At 49.1% G+C, this 25,924-nt stretch overlaps 2 protein-coding genes across 7 annotated transcripts in view; one reads left to right on the top strand and one right to left on the bottom strand.

Moving 5' to 3' along the window:
* Nucleotides 1-5,390, bottom strand: part of TULP2 (TUB like protein 2) — a 7,738-nt gene extending 2,348 nt beyond the window's left edge. The window contains exons 1-8 of the mRNA XM_019741432.3: nucleotides 4,814-5,390; nucleotides 4,493-4,525; nucleotides 3,977-4,028; nucleotides 3,445-3,571; nucleotides 2,608-2,745; nucleotides 2,236-2,352; nucleotides 1,279-1,400; nucleotides 305-616 (exon numbers count right to left, since the gene is read on the bottom strand). Of these exons, the coding sequence (XP_019596991.3) occupies nucleotides 305-616; nucleotides 1,279-1,400; nucleotides 2,236-2,352; nucleotides 2,608-2,745; nucleotides 3,445-3,571; nucleotides 3,977-4,028; nucleotides 4,493-4,524 (900 nt within the window). The 5' untranslated portion in view covers nucleotide 4,525; nucleotides 4,814-5,390. The remainder of the gene's footprint in view (nucleotides 1-304; nucleotides 617-1,278; nucleotides 1,401-2,235; nucleotides 2,353-2,607; nucleotides 2,746-3,444; nucleotides 3,572-3,976; nucleotides 4,029-4,492; nucleotides 4,526-4,813) is intronic.
* Nucleotides 5,377-25,924, top strand: NUCB1 (nucleobindin 1). 6 transcript variants are annotated; one of them, XM_019741639.3, is made up of 13 exons: nucleotides 5,377-5,610; nucleotides 6,009-6,145; nucleotides 8,801-8,908; nucleotides 10,634-10,766; nucleotides 16,778-16,881; nucleotides 19,207-19,392; nucleotides 19,662-19,752; nucleotides 23,194-23,252; nucleotides 23,517-23,609; nucleotides 23,691-23,783; nucleotides 24,136-24,306; nucleotides 24,765-24,861; nucleotides 25,012-25,924. In XM_019741639.3, the coding sequence occupies exons 2-13, from the start codon at nucleotides 6,020-6,022 to the stop codon at nucleotides 25,122-25,124; spliced, it is 1,374 nt and encodes a 457-aa protein (XP_019597198.2). In that variant the 5' UTR covers nucleotides 5,377-5,610; nucleotides 6,009-6,019; the 3' UTR covers nucleotides 25,125-25,924. The 6 variants fall into 6 exon arrangements, with proteins under 6 accessions (XP_019597198.2, XP_074172229.1, XP_019597195.2 ...); XM_074316128.2 differs by having other exon boundaries at nucleotides 5,448-5,610; nucleotides 6,009-6,175; XM_019741636.3 differs by having other exon boundaries at nucleotides 5,448-5,610; nucleotides 6,009-6,187.

Raw genomic sequence — 25,924 nt, 5'->3', positions numbered from 1 at the left:
CATGGGGCCAGTACCTCTGGAGGTTCTGAGAGGATGTGGCCTGACTCTGAGAAAGGCGGATCCATCTCCATAGTGGGCAGGGCTTGGTTATGAGATGGGTAGGACCTATGCCACTGGGCTCTACAAGGAGCCTAGTTCTGTGAAGGGTAGGTTTTGGAGTTGGACTTGACAGTGGTCCAACTTGACTTGGTCCTAGCTCAGTGGTGAGCAAGGCCTGCATTCGTGAAAGGCTTGACCTCACACAGCAAGGAGCAGGACTTGCCCCTGGGAGGTGGGGCTTGCTCCCCAAGCTGCCAAACCGCACCTTCTGGCCCTCGGCCGCCTCCAGGTAGAGATAGTAGAAAGGGAACATGCCCTTATCTACACCTCGCTTGTCACGACTGATGCGACACTGCACCATACCGTCCCGCATGGCTGGCCGCAGCACATATGCTGCCAAGTCTTCGCCCAGCCAAGGGCCTGAGGCGCGGAGAGAAAAGTGGGGCGCGCTTCCCACATCGCTTCTGCCCGCGCCGCCCTTGCCTTCCAGGGCCTCGGACACTTCCTCATCGACCGCCCCCGGGAAGCTCCTCACTGTAGACTCGGACTCCTCTTCGTGGTCTTCCAAGTCTTCGCCCTAGCCCACACGCCAAATTCAAGTTGAGGGATAGCGGAGACCCCGGCTACCCCCAACACCCCCTTGCCAATTACTGATTGGCCATTCCAGCTCAGGGTTACTCCCACTCTCGATTATGTTTTCTGCCTATTGGTCAAACATCTCGGCCACCTGCTGATTGGCCAGTCCGTTCAAGGGTCCCACCCAGCCAAGCTCTAATCCTCTGTTGATCGTTCAGCACCATTAGCTTCCCTGTGCAGTCACACCCTTTCCATCTACCGATTGGAGAATCCCTTTGAAAGCATTGCCCATTTAGCTAAAACCAGTGTTGATTCAGTCTAGATAACATATAATGAGAACTGGATCTACCCAACTGAAACTCTCTCACTTTCATCAATACCAAAGTGAGTGCCAATTGGCTCCATCTTATCACAGTTTCACCCTCTCTAAAGCTCACTACCTTTCAGTGGGCTGGATTTTAACGTACATCCTCACATTAATTCAAATCCTCTAGATAGATTTCATTAATGGTCCACTCACAGGGTCTTTGCTAGCCAAGTCACAACAGGTCCCACCAACCAGTAAAAAGGGTCTCTGCGCTGCAGAATTTTAGCCCCACCTTCCCTAGAATCTAAGGCTAGCTCTCCTCCTCCTCTCTCTTGATTGGCTGTGCCATCGCCCACCTGTTTGGAGGCCGAATCTCCGCGTCCCCAGTCACTATTTGTTCCAGGATTTGGTGCCAGACTACAGAACTTGTATTTATCTGCAAGATCCTGGGGTTTGCTCTTGTCCTCTGCACTGGACCCTAAGGGGTGAAAGAAGCCAGAAGAAGACTGAGCTCAGGACACCTGACCTGGGTCCTAGGAGCTTGGGACAAGTTCACCAGTGCTAGCTAGAGAAGGCCAGAACTCCTGGGTTTGTGGCCCCTATTTATGACTCATCACCCTCACTCACTTGCCAGATATCCCACTTCTCCCATGTGCAGAGGGTCTACACTGGCCAAGAAGTCTCTGACTGCCCTGGGTCTAAGGACAGAGAGGGATTAGACTCCTCTCTTTCCCTTGTCCCAGACAGAGCATCGGAGAGACCTGGGAACTAAAATGGGGTTAATGGGTAGAGTGGCGTTTTAGGGGGACAATTAAGATTCCTGTTTTGAAGTCATTGGTCATGTAATCGGAATCAAATGAAGTGTTACTACGATGGAATATTATTAAGGAATAAAAAAGGAATGAAGTTCTGATAATACAACAACATAGATGAACCTTAAAAACAAGCAAAAGAGGTCAGTCACAAAAGATCATATACTGAATTATTCTATTTATATGAAACATCCAGAATAGGCAAATCTAAAGAGGCATAAAGAGGGTTAGTGATTGCCTAGGGCTAGGAGAAAAGGGAGTGGGGGGTGGAAGGCAGTGACTGCTAAAAGGTACAGGTTTTTTTCTGGGTGTGATGAAAATGTTCTAGAATTGATTGTGGTGATAGGTGCACATCTCTGTAAATATACTAAAAACCATGGAATTGTAAACTTTAAATGAGTGAATTAGATGGTATGTAAAATTATCTCAAAAAAGTTGTTACAAAAAAGGGGGAGTATTTGCCACTTGGACCAGAGAGCTTGATGATGTCCCTGAAATTACCAAGTCGTTCACAGGGTGGCCAACCCCTGCGTCTTGTTCCTGGAAGCTCTTTGACAGGAAGCGGAGATACAGAAACGTCCTCCACAGAAACTTCTTCCAAGTCTGGATCAGAACTGTCTGGTGGCCAGGATAGGGAAGGGGATTAGAAACTGGGATTTCTGAGTACTGGGGGAGCAAAGGGCTGCAGATCAGCTTCCTGGGTGTGGAGAAGGAGAAGCTTTAAGACCTGAAGTCCTTGGTGTGAGGGATTTCAGGGCCCGCAGGGATCTGGAATCCTGGGTCCTTTGGAGAGCAAGAATTGAGGTTCCAGACTCCTGGGTTCTAGTGGGAGTGGAGTCCTAGGGTATAGGCGGTCCAAGGGCTCGAGATTACCTGCTTCAATCAGCGACACCAAGGGGCAGCTCTCACCGCTACTATCTCCACCACATCTCACAGTGCCCAGGACACTGTAGACACTAGAGCGCAGATGTGCCTTTGGCACGTTCTCCCAGAGGAAAGCATTCCCCAGGCCTGCGAAAAGGTGAAGCGAGGCCCATTAACACGATGTACACATTCCGGTCCTCCGTGAAGATCTGCCTCTTCACTGGGTTTCCAGGCATAGCCTCTGATTGATTGACCACCCCACACCCCGAGATCCACTCAGAACACAAACTTTATTCTAAGGCTCAAACAAGCACAGCTCTACAGCTAAGTTGTTGAAGACTCCGAGCATCAACAATCCCAGCCAGTATCCAGGACCTGGTCTCTAAATGACCTAGGCCCGGATCCCCCTGGCTTTGCCAATTTCAACCCTGGGGTTCCTCGGAACTGCATCCACTGTTTTTCCAGGCCCCGCCTCCCGGGTCCACCAGGCCTCGCCCCAGTACGCCCTAGACCCCGCCCCCACTCTCGTTGGGCGGTCCTCGGCTCTCGCAAGCTCCGATCAAGAGCTCTAACAAGCCCAATCACGGGATTCTCCTGTGCCCCACCCTCTAGTTGCATCTTGCCGTGCACCCGGGCTCTCCCTGGGGACACCACAGTTTGTGTACTCGGACTTTTCAGGGTTCTGCCGGAGTGCTCCACCACATCTCAGCTCCCCCGCTCTGCCAGGCTCCTCCCTCTGAGTCGTGTAGACCCCGCCCCGCATTCCAATGACCCCGCCCCCGGGCTTCCCAAGACCCTCTCACTCCAGGCCCACTATCCTGCCGGACCCTAGGAACATTTCCTCACCGCTGTCACTCGCAAGGCACTCCTCCCGCCGACCGCGGCGGCGGGACCGAAAGGGAGCGTCAGGATTAGCCTGAACCATGAGGGGCTCTTGGCGCTTTCGTCGCTGCTTCTTCTCGAACAGCCGCCGCTATGGGAAAGGGGTGTGTGGGGCCCAGGAATCCTGTGGGACACTGGGGTGAAAAGGGGCCTAGGGCAAGGGAAGGCCTGCATCGATGGGCGAATTCCTGGAGTGCAGGCCCTCAGTTCCTCAGCTCCTCCTTCTAAACGTCCAGTAGTCCTGACACTCAATCCCCTCGTCCCCCAGGACCTGCGCTCCCAGGGCTCTTGTTCCTTAGAATTTCTGGAGTCTCATCACCAAGGTTTGCTTCTCTAGGATCCTGAATTCCTATTTCATCATTATCCAATTGCAGAACTTGAGGCTCCAAGAGAACCAACCAGGGCCAGGAGTCCCAGGGAAAGTCCTGGGGATGGGGCTTCTGGGGATCTATGGAAGATAGCACAGCGTGGGTGGCAGGATTCCTGGGTATAGTACCTGCTGTTCCAGCTTCTGAAGTCTTATGGCAGCGATCTCATCCCCCAGGATCCTGAGAGAGATGCAGGCTATGGCGACAGCAAGCAGGGCACCCCCCGACCCCCCGCGTTGCCCAAGACCCCTTTCCTCCCCTCCCAATGTAAGATTCTGAGGACTTGTGAGGTCACAGAAGGGGTAGAACCTGAGCAGGCTCCCCCCAGTTCTGAAGCTCTATCTCCAAGCACTGGCTTGTTTAGAACCTAGGAGTCACAGATAGTAGGGCCCTCCTGTCTCAGGACTTGGGAGTCCAAGCCCCCAAGCCCTCTTCTTTTAGACACATGAGCCTTCATCTGAAACTCACTCCCTTTAGGTAGGACCCAGAAGTCCAGGCTCTCAGACCTTTCCTGTGAGACTGATGGTGCTGAACTGGCAAACACCATTATAAGGCCAGACCCGAGTGTGTGGAGGCATAATCAAACTTCAGGTTCCCCCTTGTACTCCCATCTCCACCCCTGCCCATCCTGTTTCCCCACTCACTCTTTCTTCCATGTGTCATTCTCCTGAGACATTCTGGAGAAGCAAGAATGAGGAGTCAGGACCCAGATCCAACATACAAATGGACTCTGCCCTCCAACACCTGATCTTAAGCTTTAAATTTCTTCATGGACCCAGGCAGCCTGAATTCCAGTACCTCCTCCTGTCCAGGGACCCAGCAGCCTGTTTCCAGCTTTCATCACTTTCAGGGGCCCAGGAGTCCAGTTCTCTCTCCCCCAAATACCTAACTCTTTCTTACATCCAGGCATGGGAACTCAGGACTCTGGACCCCAAACACCCGACTCCCAGACCACCAACACCCACCTGCCTGGGATCCTGAAGACTCTCTCTCCTCCTCTCCTGCCTGGAGAGCCTTTTCAGGTTCACGCCTCAGTGCCTTCCTTGCCTCTCTGGCCAACTTCTAAATATACCTGACCTTCTCTTTGGGAGCTGGGGACGTAATCTCTGGGTCTCTGGGAAGTAAGTGGAGGAAGAAAGAGGGCTGCACAGGATCTCCCTTCTTCTGTTCCCTCGCGCTCTACTTCCGATAAAGCAATGACCCCTGACTTCTGCTGCAGCCGGGCTACCCTGTTGCAGGGGTTCTAAATTGGAAGGGGATGCAAGTGTTCCTTAAAGGGACCTCAGACAAGCCGTAGTGTAGTCTCGCTCTTACTACTCTTACTTATATAAAAAAACTTATAAGGTGATCTATGACAGTTGCTATTCATCTGTAACTCGGAGCCACTTCTTGGGGCGAAAGTAACTGGGAAAACTACAACTCCCATTAGGCTAAGCGCCAAGATGCCGCGGAAGTTGACGCATTTTTCCCCCGGGTTTACAGGGAGTTCTAAGTTTCCGCTTCCCCTTTTGCCTAAAAGGCAGGAAATGTGTCGTTAAGAGATTGGGCTTCCGAGAAAGAAGGAAAGTCTTTCGAGAAAAGGCGAGCGACTTCGACAAGGGGCGGGGCCACTAGGCAAAAACCTAGGGACCGGGAGCCAGCGTGGACCAATCAGGCTTCTAGGGCGGGTCCTCTTTGGAAAGTGGGCGTGACCTAGGGGCAATCACCTAAGAACGCTGCGGAGGTCCTAGCCCAGCAAAACGCCCTCTGCGGGGAAGGAGAGGTGAGGGTCTGAGGTTTTCTAGACTCTTGGGTCTTGGGAAGAAGGGGGGACCAGAGGGCTGGAAGACTGCTTCCCGGAGGAGGACGATCTGGGCACCAGCACCTTTAGGTCCTAGGATAAAAGGGGCCTGGGGGCCTGGACCTTTGGGTCTGGGACAGAGGGGCTTGATTTTGAGATCCCGGATTCCTCAGTCTGAGCGGAGAGGGTGCAGGGAGCCAGGACTCCTGGGTCTAAGAAAGGACAGGCTGGAGGCTGGGAATTATGAGTCTCGGGAAACTAGACGCTTTGAATCTTGACTCTTGGTAAGAGGGGGGATATACGGTGCTGGGGGCCCGTCTCCTAGGGCCACGGAAGGAGGAGGCTTGGGACAGATATTATTCATCTCTCCGCCCCTACAGATCACGCCGCCATGCCTCCCTCTGGGCCCACTGCAGCCCTCCTCCTCTTGCCACCGCTGCTGCTGCTTCGCGCTGTTCTGACCGTACCCCTGGAGCGGGGGCCGTCCAAGGAGGAGAGCCCCGCGACCGAGAGCCCCGTGAGTGGCCCTGCCCTGCTCTCCAGCCAGGTGTTTGCAGTGGTACTACAATTCCCGCGGATCCCCGTGGCCCCTGGGTGGATACTCCCCCCACGGATACGGGTTGGACTTTGCCTGCTATTCTTTGCAGTCCCAGGGCTTTGACGTGGTGAAAAACTGGGGGGTGGAGGTGGGAGGGAGAAGCGGAGGGGACAGATTTCTAAGTCCCTGACTCTGGGTGTGAGAATTCAGGTCAGATTTTAAATGAAAAATCGGCATCAACCCCCCCCCCCCACACACACACACACAGACCTAAACCTGTTTTTTAGGACCCCTCCCCTCATGAGGGAATCAGAAAAAAAGAACTACGTTTCCCAGTAGCACCTTGAGCAGGTGTTGTGTGTTGTTGGCTAATTGGGCTGTTCTCACTCCATGAAGCTCGTGGGAGTTGTAGTTTAAATTATGGACGAGCATGTGAACTGCTCATTTTTAAATTCCAACACGTGTTTATCCAACGCTATGAAAACTTTGGTCTTAGCGGATTTGAAACTTGAAAGATCCTCAAGGCCAAAGCCCTGATATATGGCCTAAATCCTGCTGCATCTCCCACTAGGAATGAGCACGTCCCTATCTCTGGAGCTCGTCACTAATCTCTGGAACAGATTCCATGCTCCTGTGTGCCAGGTCCACACCCATTGAGTTAGGTAGGCCTCTGCCTGGTGAAATCTTTGCAGACGTGGAAGGGCACCTTTGAGTCCTTTTATCCTTCATTCATCCTACACATTTCTTAAGCATTTTCTATGAGCTAAGCATGGTGCTAACACAAGCACCATACCCTTACAGACCAGCCTAGCTCACTGGGAAGAGAAAAGGTAGGACCCCTGAGAATGGAGACCAGGAGTGATGGTCAGGGAGGAAGGCTTATTTGAGCTGAGATCTTAAGTTCAGGGAAGAACCATTCCAGATAGAGGGAACAGCCTGAGCAAATGTTCTGTGGAGGGGGAGAGCAGTGTGAGTAGAGGGACTTGGAGGAAGCCATTGTGACTGGAGCAGATGGAGCAAGACGGAAATGAAGTCAGAGAGGGGATGAGGCAGATCACGCAGGGCCTTGTGGGCCATGATAGAGAATTTGTTTATTCCAAGGCTAATGAAAAGCACAGAATGATGTTATAAACATCAATTACAACAACAGCAATCATAATAACAGCTCCTTCTAAGCACCAGGCTCTGTGTTAAATATTTAAAGACATTAACTTCTCACAACACTCCTATGAGGTGGGTATACATTAACCTTACTTTACAGATAAGGAAACCAAGGCACGGAAAGGTTGAGTAACTTGCCTAAGGGCTAAGGTTGCCAGGTTTAAAAAATAAAAACACAGGACACCCAGTTAAATTTGAATTGCAGATTAACAATGAATAATTATTAATGTCAGTACACCCCATGCAATATACTAAAAGGAATTCATAGTTTATCTGACATTTAAATTTAGCTAGGCATCTTACCAGTCCTAACAAGGTCACGTAGCTAGTAATTAGCAGATTTGGGATTCTAGCACTTTTGGCTGAATAACAGTCCCCAAAGTTGTCCATGCCCTAATCCCTGGGACCTGTGAATAGATTACCTTATGTGGCAAAAGAGTGTTGATAGATGTGACTGAGTTAAGGGTCTTGAGATGGAGAAATCCTGGCTCATCCACGGGGACCCCTATAAGAGAGAGGCAGGAAGGTCAGAGTCAGAGGTAATTTGATGATATATGAAGATATCAGAGTGTTGCAGGGCCATGAGCCAAGGAATGCAGGCAGCCTGTAGGAGCTGGAAGAGACAAGGAAATTGACTGTCCCTTAGAACCTTCAGGATGAACTGAGCGCTGCCAACCCATTTTGGACTTCTGACTTCCAAAACTCTGAGAAGAAATTTGTGTTGCTCTAATCCACTTAGTTTGTGATACTTTGTTTCATCAGCTGTAGGAAATTAGTTCTCCCACAGTGGCATAGCTGAGTGATCCATTACCATTTATTAAGCACCTACTGTGTGCTCCTCAATTTATGTAGTGAGAGCTATAGTAGATTGAGCATCTTCTGTATCCTTATCATCGTGCCAGGCCATTTATCTCATTTACTTTTCAGCACAGCTCTATAGGGAATTTAATGGCCTATTTTACAACTAGGAAGAATGAGGCCCAGGAAGAAGAAAGTGCCAATGCATGGCAAAGCTACAACCAGGAACCCAGGGATATTTTTGTCTCACTTGCTGTATCCCCCTATGGTGCCTGGCATGGTAGGGGTCTCAGAGCATGCTTGTTGAATGAATGAATGAATGACTATTTCACTGCTTGCCAACAAGGGTGTCTGTAAGCACCCACTCTGTGGGCGGTGTTGAGCTGGGTGTTTACCCATGTGATTTTCATTTCATCTCTACTACAGACCCGGGGAGAAATAGGAGCTGTGGCCCGGAGGTCAGGCAGGTTGCATGGGGTTACAGAGCAGAGGGGATTGGAACCAGGAGCTGCTAGTTCCAGAGCCTTTGTCCACGGGGCAGGTCTCCTGCTCTACGGAAAGGAGGAGTGTCTTGAGTCTCTCAGCAGACACCCAGGAGAGTGAGACCTGGGTCCCATCTGCAGGGAAGGATTAGGGTGGCAGCTGGAACCACTATGTTTGTCCTTGTCACCACAGGACACAGGCTTGTACTACCACCGGTACCTCCAGGAGGTCATCAACGTGCTGGAGACTGATGGGCACTTTCGAGAGAAGTTGCAGGCTGCCAATGCTGAGGACATCAAGGTGTGTCTGGGTGCAAGCAGTGGGAGGGGACGCTTGCTCAGAGGGCAGAGTTCGGGAAGAAATGGGTTCCGTAAAAGGGCCATGTGGCTCCAGCCCTCACAAAACAACCTCCGGAGAAATTGCTTCTCGGGGCCACACAACTGGGAAGGGACCTGGGGAACACAGAATGTGTGGTTAAGCACAGAAGTGGATAGCACAGGCTGCCAGCCTCAGCTCTACCACTTACCAGCCACGTGACCGCCACCTGCCATGCCTCAGTTTCCCCATCTGTAAAAGGGGGTATGATAGAAGCTGTCTCCTGGGGTTCAGATTAGGATTATCCCAGGTTAGATGTATAGAGGGCTTAGACCAGCTCAGTAGCAGTCCTTCCTTAGTAAGTGCGTGTGAGTACTGGTTCACTGAATGCTCAGCGCAGTGCTTTCTGTATGAGAGAAATCACCTCCAGAGGAGCCCTGGTTTTCCCCGTTTTGCAGAACAGAACACTGAGGCCCTTGTAGCAATGTTTGTCCTTCCTGTGTGCTTGGATCTCCCCCCCTTGACTGGCTGATCTCCAAACCCACACCCCACCCCATCCCATTCCCCAGGCAGCATCCCTCAGAAATGATGCTGGGAGGTTCCCTGGGAGGAGTCAGGGCAGCCCGCCTCAGGTCCCTGCCCTGCTTCTCCTCCCCACCCTACACAAACCCCCCTCCCTGTTCTGGTGCCTCTTGGAATTTCCCCTCTGGAAGAGTCACCCCAAGTTTTCCAAACACCTGGGTCCAGGAGAGGCCCCAGGGCTATGGACCCCCAGGGCTCAAGAGACCTATGTGAGTCTTGAGTTTTAGAAAACGATCTGAGCCGTAACAGAGATAGCAGAGGGCTCTGGGGAAGCCCCAGAGAGGGGCTCAGTCCAGTCCGACAAGTGAGAGAGTGCTTCTAGGGAAAGGACATCCCTGAGTGAGGTTTGACTCTGAGTGGGAATGTTCGTGGTATAGACGTTGAAGTGTAAGGGGGCGGGAGAGTGACATTTCAGACAGTAGGAACTATGTGCAAATGGAGCATTTTGGTACCTTCAGCTGTCTGCTGGCAGCTCCTTATAACTGACATAAAGACAGGGGAGATGGGGTTGGAGGGGTGGGTGAGTACAGGGTCTTGAGTGCCAGGCCCAGGAATTCTGCCCTGGGGGCATTGGGGAGACTTAGGGGACTTCTGATTGAGACATAATTCAAAGTGATAATAAAGGTAGCTCAGAAAAGACACCCTGCTCTGCACAGAGTTTATGTGTGTGTGTGTGTGCATGTGTGTGTGTGTGTGTGTGTGTGGTGGGGCCAAAGGGGTTATTGGGGGAATTCTTCCCAAGAGAGGTACCATCTGCTTTGAATTCTGAAGGATAGTGAGGATCTGGTTAGGCTCGAAAAGCAGTGGTGGGAGAGCTTCCCAGGTACAAGGACCGGTATGTGCAAAGGCCTGAGGTGGGAAAGAGCCTTGAGCATGGGGCTTATACCTAGTTAGTGATGCTGGAACCAAGAGTGTGATTTGATAAGTGGCGGGAGATAGGACTGCAGAGGTGGGCAGGGCCTCAATGCCAGGTTGAAGGGCTGGGACCTTGTCTCATGGGTTCTGGGGAGCCCTAGGAGACATCATAAAGCTTATAGAAGGTTCCAGAGAGGGCAGAGAAAGGATGAGCCTGCCCAGCATGCCCCTTCCCAGGTCTCAGCCTGACCAGCCCCCTCACTCTCTGGGCAGAGCGGGAAGCTGAGCCGGGAGTTGGACTTTGTCAGCCATCATGTCCGTACCAAGTTGGACGAGCTCAAGCGGCAGGAGGTGTCCCGGCTTCGGATGCTGCTCAAGGCCAAGATGGATGCAGAGCAGGAGCCCAGTAAGCAGGGGTGGGGCAGATGGGTCAGGTGGGGTAGGGGCAGCCTCCCTCCTGGGCCTCCGGGTGATACCATACTAGGCATGTGGGGCCTCCTGGGGCCTCACTCTACCCCCACTGCAAAATGTACATGGACGGTTGATTGAATTTTCTTCCCAGAACAATAACTATTGTTGGTTGGTTAGTTTTTTCTGTTTGGGTTTTTTATTTTTATTTTTAAAAATCATGATTGTCATTTAAAAAAAAATTTTTTTTAAATTTTTACTGGGGAATATTGGGGAACGGTGTGTTTTTCCAGGACCCTTCAGCTCCAAGTCAAGTCATTGTTTTCAGTCTAGTTGTGGAAGGCGCAGCTCACTGGCCCATGTGAAAATCGAACCTCAAACTGGGTGTTATGAGCACTGCGCTCTTAACCAACTGAGCCAACCAGTCGCCCTGTGATTCAAAATTTGATGTAACTTCAAAGTTACAAACAAGTTGCAAGAATAGCTCCAAAAAACTCTCAAATACCCTTAACCCAGATTTTCCAGTTTTCAAGCTTTTCTCCATTTACTTTTCATTCACATTTGTGAGTTCCTTGCAGACACCATGTCCCTTTACGCCTGCCTTAATATTTCAGTGTGATTTTCCTCAGAACAACATTTGCCTACGTAACCACAGTACAGTGATGAAAGTCAAGAAGTTTAACAGGTTCCAGTGTATTTTTTTTTCCTTCCTTAGTCTCTATCTCCCGTGCTAGAATGATTTTAATTTGCTGTCATTCATATCTGAGGCTATATGTGTTGTCTAATTACTTGGCTAAAAAAGAAAAAAAAAAACTGTGTCTGGAAGAGAAAAGTTTGGGCAAGTTTAGATTCCAAGATCCCATCCTATTTCTAACATTCCAAGATATGATTTGTCGAAGTGTGTGTCAGGGCCATGCTGTTTCTTAATAGCTTTATTGAGATATAATGCATATACCATACAATTTACCCATTTAAAGTGTGTAATTCAATGGGTTTTAGTAGATTCACGGGTCTGAGGGACCATCACCAAAGTCAATTTGAGAGTAGGCAACACCCCAAAAGGAAACTTCGTGTCCTTTAGCTATCACTCCCTTATTCCCCCACTCCAATCCTGACAACCACTAACATACTTCCTGTCTCTATAGATTACCTATTCTGGACATTTCATATAAATGAAATCATACAATATGTGACCTTTTTGTCAAGCTTCTTTCACTTCACATAATGTTTTTAAGGTTCATCCATGTTGTAGCATGCATCAGCGCATCATCCCTTTTAGGGCCAAGTAATATTGCATTGTATGCATCTACCACATTTGGTTTATCTATTCATCAGTTGATGGACATCTGGGTTGTTGGCATGCTTTGACTACTGTGGACTGTGCTGTTTACTTATTGTCTTTCTTTTTTTTTAAATTTATTTTTTAAATTTATTGGGGTGACAATTGTTAGTAAAATTACATAGATTTCAGGTGTACAACCCTGTATTACATCATCTATAAATCCCATTGCGTGCTCACCACCCAGAGTCAGTTCTCCTTCCATCACCATATATTTGATCCACTTATTGTCTTTTTGTGGTATGTTCTGGTACTGCTGGGGCATGTTTTGTCCTGTCACAAAGTGTAAGAACATGCCCCCTTTATTGAGAATCACCTCCAGCTTCTCCTTTTATCTCTTGACCACCCCATGAGGCTCCCATGTTACAGATGGGGACCCTGCACCTTAGTGGATGACTTTAAGGATCAACGGGATCAATTTCTTTTTATTTCTATCTGACTCTATTTATCCATGGACCGAACATGTCGTGAGTCCTACTGCGTGCCAGGCATTGGTGGGTGCTGGAGCTCTAAGGTGACCAGACAGGCATGGTCTCTGGCCTTCTCTGCTGTGCTGTTTTAATTATTTCAGTGTCAGAGTCTGGTTTGATCTCTGGTAAATTACCATATTTTGCTGTGTATAATGTGCTCCCATGTATAATGCGTACCCACATTTTTGGCCCAAACTTTCAGGGAAAAGTCTTTTGTTTTAACTTTTTTTCTTTTTAGAATTTTTTTTTTTTTTAATTGGGGAAGGGGAACAGGACTTTAGTGGGGAACAGTGTGTACTTCCAGGAATTTTTTCCAAGTCAAGTTGTTGTCCTTTCAATCTTAGTTGTGGAGGGTGCCATTCAGCTTCAAGTTGTTGTCCTTTCAGTCTTAGTTGTGGAGGGCGCAGCTCGGCTCCAGGTGCAGCTACCATTACTAGTTGCAAGGGGCGCAGCCCACCATCCCTTGCTGGACTCCAGGAATTGAACTGGCAACTTGTGGTTGAGAGCCCGCACTCCAACCAACTGAGCCATCCGGAGGCAGCTCACCTCAAGGTGCCATGTTCAATCTTAGTTGCAGGGGGCGCTGCCCACCATCCCTTGTGCGACCCGAGGACTTTAACTGACAACCTTGTGGTTGAGAGCCCACTGGCCCATGTGGGAATCGAACCGGCAGCCTTTGGAGTTAGGAGCATGGAGCTCTAACTGCCTGAGCCACCGGGCCGGCTCAATTTTTTTTTTTTTTTTTTTTTTTTTTTTTTAAGATTTTGTTAGGGAAGGGAAACAGGACTTTATTGGGGGACAGTGTGTACTTACAGGATTTTTTTCCAAATCAAGTTGTCCTTTCAATCGTAGTTGTGGAGGGCGCAGCCCAGCTCCAGGTCCAGTTGCCATTGTTAGTAGCAGGGGGCGCAGCCTACCATCCCTTGAGGGAGTCGAGGAGTCAAACCAGCAACATTGTGGTTGAGAGCCCACTGGCCCACGTGGGAATTGAACTGGCAGCCTTCGGTGTTAGGAGCACGGAGCTCCAACAGCCTGAGCCACCAGCCCGGCCCTTGTTTTAATTTTTTAATTCAAATTTTTATTTGTTTACATTTACGTACTTGTTTTTTATATTAAAAAAGGAATTTTAGCACTTATTTTTTAACATATTATGGTACAAGAAATTTTATGTACTGGTAACAAATTTACAAAATTTATGCATCATAGAAGACCAAGAACCTTCGTTCTAAGTTCAACAAAACTGATTATCATATTCCAGGGTATTATTTTGCGTATGGATATAGTTATTGATTTCTAGAGTTACACTTTTAACTCATAAGCATAAATAAAAGAATTAAAAACATTTATATAGATACGGAATTAGTACTACCCCTGTATAATGACATTCCTTATTTTTCCCTCACAAATTTGGGCAAGAAAGTGCACCTGATACATGGCAAAATACAGTAGATGTTCCCTTGTCACTAATGAGAAAAATATCTCCTGGTTATTGTCTGCTTATTATGTCCCAGGCACTGTGCTATGGACTTGAACTTTGTCCCTTTGGCAACTCAAAGTATCTCTAGAATCTGGCCTCTTCCCTCCACATCCACTGCTGCCACTCGGGTTCTGCCTGGATTACTGCTGTCGCTTCCCCACTGTCACCACCCATCTATTGCTCATATTTGTTATATTTCCCACACAGCAACCAGTGGGATCCTGTTAATACCTGTATTCATTTCTAGTGGCCGCTGTCACAAATTACCACAAACTTAGTGGCTTAAAATAATATACATTTAGAGGTGGCCAGTTAGCTCAGTTGGTTAGAGAATGGTGCTGGTAGCACCAAGGTTGCCAGTTCGATCCCCGCATGGGCCACTGTGAGCTGTGCCCTCCTTAAAAGAACAGAACAGAACAGAACAGAACAGAACAGAACAGAACAGAACAGAACAGAACAGAACACTCACCTTAGTATTATTAAAAAAAAAAAAAAAAAAGTTGGGGGTGACCAGTTAGGTCAGTTGGTTGGAGCGTGGTGCTGATAACACTAGGGTTGCTGGTTCGATCCCCACATGGGCCGCTGTGAGCTGCGTGCTCCTTAAAAAAATAAATAAAAAATTAAAAAACAACTACGTACACATTTATTCTCTTACAGTTCCCTTACAGTTTGGGGGTCAGACGTCCACAGTCAGTCTCACTGGGCCAGAATCAAAGTGTTGGCAGGGCTAGTTCCTTCTGGACGCTCCGGGGAAACATCTGTCTCTGCCCTTTCTAGCTTCTAGTGATGTGTCCTTAGCTGGTAGCCCCTTCCTTCATCTTCAAAGCCAGCAGTGTAGCATTTTTCTTCAGTGGTCATATTGCCTTCTACTGTCGTCACATCTCCCTCTGCCTCCTTCTCATAATTTAGGAACCACCCAGGCAATATCCCCATCTCAAGATCCTTAATTCAAGCACACCTGCAAAGTCCCTTTGGCCACATGAGGTCACATATTCACAGGTTCCAGGGATTAGGGTGTGGACATCTTGGGGGCCGTTAGACTGCTACACACCCAATTCAAGTCCTGTACCGCCTCTGCTCAGAATCCACCCATGGCTCCCCAGTGCCCTCAGGATCAAGTCTACCTTCCTCCTTGCTGCCTGGAGGCCCGGCTGAGCCCTGGCACCCCCGCCCCACCCCATCCTCACGTGTGCGCCATCTTGCCTGACCCGCTTGCATTAGTGTTTTTAGTAAATGCTGGAGTACAACACATCTTTCTCCCCTCACGACCTTTGCCTTTGCACTTCCCTCTGCCTGGGACATTCTTGGGTCTGACTAAGCTTTGTTTCAGCTCAGATGTCACCTCCTCAGAGAGTCCTGCCCTGACCGTCCTGCATGAAGGAGCCTCCATTTGTTGAGTCTTTTGTCGTCACGTGTTCATCTCTTAGTCACTTGTTCTCTATCTTTTGACTGGGTGTTTTGTGGAGCAGATTCTGTCACCATCTGGTTCCTGCGGTCGCCATAGTGCCACAGAGCAGGGGCTCAGCATGCATCTGTGGCATAAAAAATGAATCTTGAATTTCAATATGTGCCTGTCTTCTGAGCACTTGTCCCTCCTCTGGGCTCACCCAGGCCAGACAGCTGCCTCCACGGCAGCACAGGGCACCTGGATTCCAGCCACCTGGGTGTCTGTCTTTCACCCACACTAGACCAGGAGCCACTGGAGGGCCAGCCCAGGCCTGATTCACATCTGAGCCCCTGAGAAGCCTTGGGAAACATGAGTTCAGTGAGTGAGTGGACGTTTCAGTGTGTGCACTCTCTCCCTTCCCACCCGGAAGCCCTATCCTTTCCTGACCACTTGGAAACTCCTGTATGAGGAGGTTGCATAGTTTCCTAGGGCTCTGGTAACAAGGTATGACAAACTGCATGGATTAAACCACAGGCATTTATTGTCACAGGTCTGGAGGCCAGATGTCTGAAATCAAAATGTCGACAGGGTTGGTTCCTTCTGAGGGCTGAGGGAAGGATGTGTTCTAGGTCGCTCTCTTTGGTTTATAAAAGGCCATGTCTTTTCACATCATCTAGCCTCTGTGTCCAAATTTAACCTTTTTTTAAGGACACCAATCATATTGGATTTGGGTCCACCGTAATGACCTTATTTTAACTTGATTACCTCTATAAAAAGTTTCTCTCCAAATAAGGTCACATTATGAGGTCCTGGGGGTTAGGACTTCAACAGATGAATTTCAGAGCCCACAATTCAACCTGTAACAGGTTGAGTACATGTGCTCTGGAGCCCAGCTGCTGGTTCTAATCCTCACTGTCACTTCCTAGATGGTGACCTAGATAAGGCACTTCCCCTCTCTGAGCCTCATTTCCCTTTCTATGGGATTACCATAGAATCTGTGTTGTAAGATTCTTGTGAAAAGTAAATGCATTAATATAGTTAATGTGTTTAGAGCAGGGCCTGGCATATAGTAGTAAGTGCTACTTGTTATTTGTTAGTTGTTATTGTGCTTATTATTTGAAGCATGAGACTCAGTTGTGGCATCATCTCCAGGAAGCTGTGGCATCATCTCCAGGAAGCCTTCCCTGATTGCCCCAGGCTCAGTCAGGCTGTCCTCTGGCCTTCCCTAGTGCCCTTTGTGACCTCCTTTAGAGCATATGTGACTCAGGATAGGGATTTTACAAGAAAGGACATTCTATGAGTTGGGGTTTTTTTCCCCCTCTTCCCCTTCATCTAGGTGTACAGTTGGATCACTTGAGCCTCCTGAAGCAGTTTGAACACCTGGACCCTCAGAATCAGCACACATTTGAGGCCCGGGACCTGGAGCTACTGATCCAGACGGTAGCGTGAGGAGAGGGTGGCTACAGGCAGAGGACTGAGGGAAGCTTTGCGGAAGGGGAGACGGGAACAAAGCCTGAGATATGACCCTGCTCACCCCTGTTCTCTGAGGTCGGCAGCTGCAGCCTGAGGGATCTAAATACCCTCCCTTGAGTCTCTACAGGAAAGCAGAGGTGTAGGAAGGCTCCACTCAGACCTGGTTTCAAATCCCTCCCTGACTTTGTCCTTCTCATATGACCTGGGGTGAGGGCTGTCCCTTCTGTGCCCTTGTGGTAGGCAGGATAATGGCCCCCACCAAAGATACCACACCCTAATCCATGGAACCTATGGCTATGTGATCTTATAAGGCGAAGGGATTTTGCAGACATGGTTAAGGATTTGGGTTGATGAGATGATCCTGGATTATCCAGGTGAACCCTAAATGTCATCCCAAGAGTTTTTGAAAGAGGGAGGCAGAGGGAGGTTTGACTACAGTGGAAGGTGGCAATGTGACAACTGAAGCCTGCTGGCTTTGAAGATGGAAAAAGAAGGCAAGAATGGAATGCAACTCTAGAAGCTGGAAAAGGCAATAAATGGATTCTCCCCTAGAATCTCCGGAGCGTGTGTTGTTTTAGGCCACCAAGTTGATGAGAATTTGTTATAGTAACCATTGGAAGTAATACAGTCCTCATCTGAAAAATGGAATCTATAGCCCTACCTAACGGGAAAGGCCAAGTGTGGTGTAGGGGAATGGAAGGGGAAGCCCAGGCCTCCCTGCCTCTCCCCTGCTCACAGCTCTTCTGAGTGGACAGAACACACACACCCCTCAGCCTGAGCTGGGCCCTGCTTTTCTGGCCCACTGAAGCTCCATCTAGTGGCCATGAAGATAATGGCAGCAGCCATTTGAGTCCATGCGTGACACTTGGCTCAGACCCTGAGAGATGTTTTACACTTATTACCAGAACATTCCAGAAACTGTCCACTTTTCTCCAACCCCACTGTCATTATCCTGGTCTCAACTCCCATCATCTCTTAGAGCCACTTCCTCACTAGACACCTTGCTTCTGCCTTCTTTGCTTGCCAACAGGGTTTCCCAACACAGCCCTCTTGACATTTGGGGCTGGATAATTCTCTGTTTTTGCATTGCAGGATGTCTAGCAGCTTCCCTGGCCTATGTCCACTAGATGACAGTGTGACAATCTCAGTTGTGACAACCAAAGATGTCTTCAGACATAGACAGTTGTACGCTATGGGCCACAGTCACCCCAGGTTGAGAACCCCTGTTGTACCATCTGTTCCCCCCCACAACAGCATATTAGTTTCCTTTTGCTGCCATATAACAACCACAAACTTAGTAGCTTAAAACAACATGAATTTATTGTCTTACATTGTAAGACAGAAGACAAGAAGGTTCTTACTGGCTGTATTAGTTTCCTGAGGCTGCTGCAACAAATTGCCACAGACTTGGTGGCTTAACGCAACAGGAATGTATCCTCTCACAGTTCTAAAGACCAGAAGTCCAAAATCGGTACCATTGGGCTGAAACCAAGGTTTTGGAAGGGCTGTGCTCTCTTCAGAGGCTATAGGGAAAATCCTGCTCCTTGCCTCTTCCAGCTTCTGGAGATTCCAACATTCCTTGGCTTATAGACATGTCACTCCAGTCTCTGCCTCCATTGTCACATGGTGTTCTCCCCGTATCTCTCTGGGTCTTCTCTGTAGCCTTTTTATAAAGACAACAGTTGTTGAATTTAAGGCCCACCCTAATTCAGTAGGACCCACCCTAATTACATCTGCAAAACCCTATTTCCAAATAAGGTCACTTTCTAAGGTTCTGGATGGACATGAATTTTTTTTTGGGGGGGGACACTTTTCAACCCAGTATAGTATTGTTATCTCCATCTTACAGAGGCAGAAATTGAGGCACAGAGAGGCTGAGTAACTTGCCTGAGCTCTCACGGTTCGTAGGATTTGTTCACACAGCAGAGCCTGGATTTGCATTCTGGGCAAAATAATTAGAGACCGACTGTTCTTTACCACCCAGCTGCTTTTCATATTAGATCTATCTCATGTGTTGTTCTTATTACTTACGAGTATTCCTCCAAGATCCTGAGATTGGGGTGACTTCAAAGAGGGAGGTTAAAGTTGCTGTGGTGTAATCATCCTAATCTCTTGAACAAAGAGAAGAGGCTGTGTTGTGTGGCAAGAGTGGGTCATAGAAATCAAGAAATAAGATCAGGACGTGAGACCCAGGACAGAATGGAGGTCGGAGTCAAAGGCTGGGCATTTGGAGGTTAGGATTAGGGGTTGGACATAGAGGTGAGATGCGAGTGACTATCTGCCTTTCCCCAGGCCACCCGGGACCTTGCCCAGTTCGACGCAGCCCATCATGAAGAGTTCAAACGCTATGAGATGCTCAAGGAACACGAGAGACGCCGTTATCTGGAATCACTAGGAGAGGAGCAGCGAAAAGAGGCAGAGAGGAAGCTGGAAGAGCAACAGCGACGGCACCGAGAGCACCCCAAAATCAATGTGCCTGTAAGGACCCCCATTCCTGCCAACCTCCATCATGTCCAACTCTCCAAGCTCCACAAGATAAAAATGTAGCTGAAAAACTATAACTCCCAGCACACCCTGAGGCAAACAGTCCCTTTCAATGTACCCAGCTGCCTCCAGGAGCTGCTGGGAGTTGTAGTTTTCTTACTTGAGGGGCATGACATTTGTGGGATGGGGGTAAAGGATTCTCTAGCTTAATCCTGTAGGACCCGGACTTCTTGCTCATGAGCCCCTGGCTCTCCCCTTTATAGGGCAGCCAAGCCCAGCTGAAGGAGGTATGGGAAGAGCTGGATGGATTGGACCCAAACAGGTTTAACCCCAAGACCTTCTTCATACTGCATGGTAAGGTGGGGAGGGAGTCCCAAGACCCAGGCTGAATTCTGAGACTCTGATCTTTTGGGGGCCTGAATGCTAAGAAGAGAGTCTCCCCGTCTCTGTGGGTCATAGGCCGGATAAAAGGTCTGAGCCTATTTCTACTGGTGGTCGACATTGCTAGGTTCTACCATAGAAGAAGTAGGCCTCTTCTGAGATACAGCTGACCCCTGGGTTCTAAGAACTGGCCAGTATCCTCTAACTGAGCAAACCAGTCTTGGCTAAGCCTGGGACCCCTCTCAGAGGCCCTGGTCCCCTCTGGGAGCCCTGTCACTGAGGGCAGGCTGCTCCCTAGGAAACAGGCCTCTTAGGGAGCCCCTTCTCCGCAGTGGTTCAGAGTCTATTCCCCTGTATTCTTTTCCTACCTGGAAACATAGCCTGGACTTGCCAGGCCCCCTTAGGTGTGCCCAAGACCCTGACCTAGAAGCTGTAACCTGTTAACAGAATTCGCTCAATAAATGTTTACTAAGTGACCTCTAAGGACCAAACTTTGTGGAGACCCTGTGGATACAGCTGTGAACAAAACAAAGTTGTTGCCCCACACACACACATACAGAACTAGTGATCAGGCAAACAGACAATTCTATATTTCAGTGAATCTAAGAGACTGTGAGGTGTAAGATACACTAGAATTTTTACATACATGTATGCTACTAATTAAACTGGCACACCATCAATGATAAGATGCCTCTCGATTTCAAGGATGATAAAATATGGGGGGTGTACATCTTAGAATAAAGGAAGTAGGTTCTCTAGTAGAATCTGAGGTAGTGACATGTATCATGGAAAGGAGGATTAAGGGCCTAGAGACAATTTTTAGTAACCTGATCAGGAAAGGTTTTGCTAGACCAGCCGTTGTCCAGTAGAACTTTCTATGCAGATAGAAATATTCTGTCTGTACTGTCCAGTACAACAGCCAGCCATGCAGCTGTTTCAGCACTTGAAATACGGCTCTTACGACTAAGGAACTGAATTTTTGTTTGTTTTACTAATTTTTTTAAGATTTATAATTCTGGTAAAATACACATAAGATTTCCCATATGAGCTATTTTTAAGTGTGCAGCCCAGTACGTTATGTACATTCACAATATTGTGCAAATGATTTCCAGAACTCTTTTCATCTTTATGAAACTGAAATTCCGTATTGCTCAACAACTCCCATTGCCTCTCCCCCCAGTCCCTGGTGAGCTCCATTCTTGTTTCTGTCTCTATGGATTTGACTACTCTGGCTAGCTCATATAAGTAAAATCCTACAGTATTTGTCCTTTTGTGGTATCATGTCAAGGAAATTAAGATACTTATTAATTTAAATTAATCTGTTCTATGTGGCTAGTGAGTGCTTTATTGGACAGCCTAGCTCTAGGGAGATGGCCTGTTTTGAACAGGGACCTCAGTGAAGTGAGGGGTTGCACCTTGCGGATATTTGGGGGAAGAACATTCTAGGAGGAGGGCATAGTAAGCACACCCAGAGAAGAATGAACTTGGTCCATCAAAGGTCACAGCTGGGGTAAGGCATTTGGATTTAATTCTGTGATGGGACACCACAAAAGGGTTTTGAGCAGAGGACTGACACCATGTGCCTTAAGGGTTGACAGAATCCATCTGGGTGCTGTGTTAAGGACAGATTGTACGGGCAAAAGCCAAAGCCAGAGGGGCCTAGTTAGAAAGCATGAGATGCTCGTGGCTGGACAATGAGAAGGAAGGAAGAGTGTTTGGATTCTGGATTCACTTTGAAGTTCAAGCTGATAAGATTTGCAGGTGGACTAGATGAGGATGATGAAGGAACAGAAGGGTCAAGGGTGACTCCAAGGTATTTGGCCTGAACAACAAGAAAACTGAAATGGAAACAGCAAGTGTGTTTGGCAGAGCAGCTTGGGAACTGGGTCTGTTCATGTTAAATTAGAGATGTCTGTTAGACATTTACATGGAGATGGAGAGTAGGCAGTTGGATATTCAGGCGTGGAGGCAGCTGATGAGTGGCATTGAAAGCTGAGGGACTGGAGGAATCCATGTAAGGAAGTGCCGGCCAGTAGTACTCTCTTTGTGATGATGGAAAATGTTCTGTGCCATCCAGTATGGCAGCCACCAGCCACATACGACTGTTGAGCACTTGACTTGTAGTAAGTAGGACTGATAAACTGAAATTTTAATGTCATTTAATGTTAATCAATTTAAAAAGTCCATGTGGCTAGTGGCTACATATTAGACAGATTTGAAGGTTAGACAGAGAAGAGATCCCATGCTTGAGCCCTTGGGTATGGGAGGAAGGAAGAAGAGGTCAGGAGGAAGAGGAAACCAGCAAAGGAGAAAGGGGACAGGAGAGAATGATGTTCTGGAAGCCATAAGCAGAATGTCAAGTTATTTGATTCTATAATCAATTCTGTAATTATACATCCAAAATCTAAAAGACCAAAATACAAATACATAAAAATTTCAGCAATCAGAGATTTTTTTTTTGGGTCATAATTCCAGACCTACTTGATCTTATCCCCAACTAATATCAGTCTCATGTTCTGTGTCTCTGATCTTGGCCCTGCCTCTTGCCCATTGTACTTAGTGTATGTATTTGGTATATCTCGTATTTAAGCTTGATTCACCCTAGAGGATTCTGACATGACTCAAATCTTTGGATCAAGGCTCCATATTATGTTGGGTAGAATGTCAATCACTGATACTTCACTCTTTAGGAATCTCTGCTCGACCAGTACTTATGTCTGTATGTCTCCATGGGAAAGGGTGTTGCATATGGGGCCATCTATAATTCACACAGGCAGAGTGAATCTGGATTCTGGGCTGTAAAGATAAGTGCCTTAATGTACTAAAAATAATAAGGCTTTTGACAAAAAAAAAAAAAAAAAAAAAACAAGTTAGATGCCAGCTAAAAATTAAGCTAGTTTTGCAAGGGCAGGGGTTCTGGCCACTTCAGCAGGACTAGTGTGGGTGCTGATCTGAGTGAGCAGAGGAGGCAGAGACAGTGAGCATGGCCTGTGTGGCCGTACAGCTGGATTTTCAGGGAGAGGCTCCTCTGGCAATTGGATTTGGTCCTGGCCTGGTTCTCTGTGAGGCAGAGGCCCCTGAAACCCCTGGATCTTGGGCAAAGAGGTTGATCCTGTGCCCATATTACTAGGTGCTAGGGATCAAGTCATCCTACATGACAGTGGCCCCAAGAATGTTCCCAGTGAAACCCCACCTTCATCTACTCCGTTCTCGGGACCCTGGTTGGTAGGGAATGGGCTGTCCCTAGTAACGGGTCTATATGGCACTGAAGCCTGGAGGCCATCATGCTACTATTGTTACTTGTCCTCTAAAACAGATCGCACATCAGCCCAAATTCCTTCTCCAGCTGGTCCCTCAGGGAACTGACCAACCTTGTCCTCAGTCCCCCAAGATACCTTGTTGTCTCCCCCTCAGATATCAACAGTGATGGTGTCCTGGATGAGCAGGAGCTGGAGGCCCTCTTCACCAAAGAGGTGAGCATCTTGGAAGCCATAGGTGCAGGGGATGCCCAAACCAGCCACATGTCCCCTCAGGGATCCTAGTGGTCACCTTAGTTACTGCTGGAAGTGAATTCAGGGAAAACTACAACTCCCAGCAGCCCCTAGGGCAAAAAGGCTTCTAGAAGTGGTAGGGTGCCCCAAGGACTGATGGGAGTTGAAGTTCTCTGGTGGTGTATGCAAGGAGGTGGTGGCCTAGGAAAGAGGTTGCTTGGACCTAACTCTCGCTTGACTTTGCAGCTGGAGAAGGTGTATGACCCAAAGAATGAGGAAGATGACATGCGGGAGATGGAGGAGGAGCGTCTACGTATGCGAGAGCACGTGATGAAGAATGTGAGGAGGGCCCAGCCATGGGCGGGGCAACAGGGTGCAGGGGGGCTCAGCTATGTCGCTTACTCTTACCTGGCTCCCCAGGTGGACACCAACCAGGACCGCCTCGTGACTCTGGAGGAGTTCCTCGCATCCACTCAGAGGAAGGAGTTTGGAGACACCGGGGAAGGCTGGGAGGTGAGGACATGGAGACTTCATGGGTCCTGAATATGTCTCTCTCCCAGCCCTAACCCTTTTTCCAGGATTCCTGGCTACTTTTCTTAACTCTCTGGGTCTTTGCCTACCTCTCCCGCTGGGTTGCTGTCCTCCTCTCTTTTTGGGTCTCTGTCCTCCCCACTACACACACCGTCTCTGTTCTCCCCTCTCTGGGTTTTGTCCCCCTCCCCGGCGCCCACTCAGATCTCTTTCATTCACACACATGGCCCAGGCCTCCCAGCCTTCTCTAAACCTTCATTAGCAGAGTTCTCTCCAATGTGGGTAGGCGAAGATTAGAGTCACCTGCTAATGCCCCTTGTCCCCATCCTGGCAGACAGTGGAAATGCATCCTGCCTACACGGAGGATGAGCTGAGGCGTTTCGAGGAGGAGCTGGCCGCCCGGGAGGCAGAGCTGAATGCCAAGGCCCAGCGTCTCAACCAGGAGACAGAGGCTCTGGGGCGCTCCCAAGGCCGCCTGGAGGCCCAGAAGAGAGAGCTGCAGCAGGTGACTGGCCAGGGAAGCTGGGCCGATCTTCTGAGTCCCTGGTGGCCCTTGTCTTTGTGTGTCCAAAGGCTGGGAAGGCCTGTGATCTCTATGCTTAATCATTGGTAGATACTAAGGTGGTGGCCACCATCTTGAGTAAGGGCAGACATTGTCCCCATCCTTGACAGCTCTTCAGTTGCCATGTTGAATAAAGGCAGGGGATTGTAAGAGGAAGAGGGCTGAAAAGGCCCAGGCAGAAAGAGAAGGGTTGACGTGGTAAGGGTTCAGTGAGCTTCCCTGTCCCAAGGTTCAATCCAAGATACCACAGGGGAGGGAGAACTGGATCTTTGTTATTAAACTCAACTGTCTATGAGGGAGAAAAACTGAGGCCCATAGAGAAAGGACTGTGACCACTTAGCAGGTTGTGGAGACTCAGCATCGTACCCTCTTGCCTGTGCAATCTCCCCTACCCCCTGCAGGCCGTTCTGCAAATGGAACAGAGGAAACAGCAGCAGCAAAGCCTCAATGACCCAGCCGCTGGCCCTGAGGGACAGCTCAAGTTCCACCCGAACACAGGTGCTGACCCCTGGGCCAGGGAGGAGGAAGGGAACTGGGGGCCTGGACTCCTGGGTCTGAGGGAAGAGGAGATGGGGGCCTAGACTTCTGGGTCTGAGGGAGAAGGGGGCTCGAATGTCTAGTGCTACCATTTCCTCCCTTTATTTCCAGATGACGCTCCTGTCCCAGCTCCAGCCGGTGACCAGAAGGATGTGGCTGCTTCAGAAAAGAAGGATCCTGAACAGCCTCCCAAGCTGCCTCAGCTGGATTCCCAGCACTTGTGATTCTCCGGGACCCTGGCACTCTGGGTTCCTACCAACGGCAGCTGGAGGGAGGGGGGTGAGGTGTCACAATCAGCCTCCTCTGGGGACAACACATGTGACTTCCTAGAGGAAGCGAGGCAAGGTGGCACTTCCCACTTGCTACCCAGTCCCCTTATCTGCTGCCTCCACTTCCACAGCCTCCCAATCTGTGGTCCCTTCTTTCCGTCCCCCTCCAAGGGACCCGCCTTCTCATGTCGTCGGGTGCTCACAGGGTCAGCCTAGCTTAGGAAAGCCCCCTGCCTCCTGAGAGGGTCTGCTGTGTGCCTGCCTTCCTAGACAGTTTGGCTTCGCTGCCCCAGACTGGGGCCATTCTAGCATCCTGCATCTGACAGCTGCTGGAATCCTGCTTCCTGCTCTGGGCCCAGCTTCTGTTGGTTTATGGGGCTTGGGTGGTTCTCGAGACCTTTCTCTGCCTTTTGTGAGACCAGTGATGCCTCAAAGACAGTGTCTTCGCCATGGCTGGATCGAGGGGCAGCAGAGTCCTCAGCCAAGCTGATCAGCTCTGATACCAGGAGCACTTCCTCTCCCTGACCCTGGCTTCTGGCCATCTCAGCTTCAGCCTCCTTCCGGACAGCTTGGCCCCGTGCCCCTTCCCCACACAACCACAGAAGGGTCCCAGAGCCGACCCCGCCCCAGGATCAGGTTCCAGCCCCTCAGCCTCAGTGGGAGGCCCCACCCGCCTTTTTGGCCTTACCTTACACTGCAACGTGTCCTGCTGTGTACTCTAGTTCCATCCAAATACACTTTCTGGGACAAATCCA

This window comes from Rhinolophus sinicus, chromosome 8, assembly GCF_057876585.1.
Source record: "Rhinolophus sinicus isolate RSI-liver-muscle chromosome 8, RSI-T2T, whole genome shotgun sequence".
Classification (NCBI taxonomy): Eukaryota; Metazoa; Chordata; class Mammalia; order Chiroptera; family Rhinolophidae; genus Rhinolophus; species Rhinolophus sinicus.
Note: the sequence above shows the minus strand (reverse complement) of the source record. Positions and strands in the feature narration are given on the sequence as shown.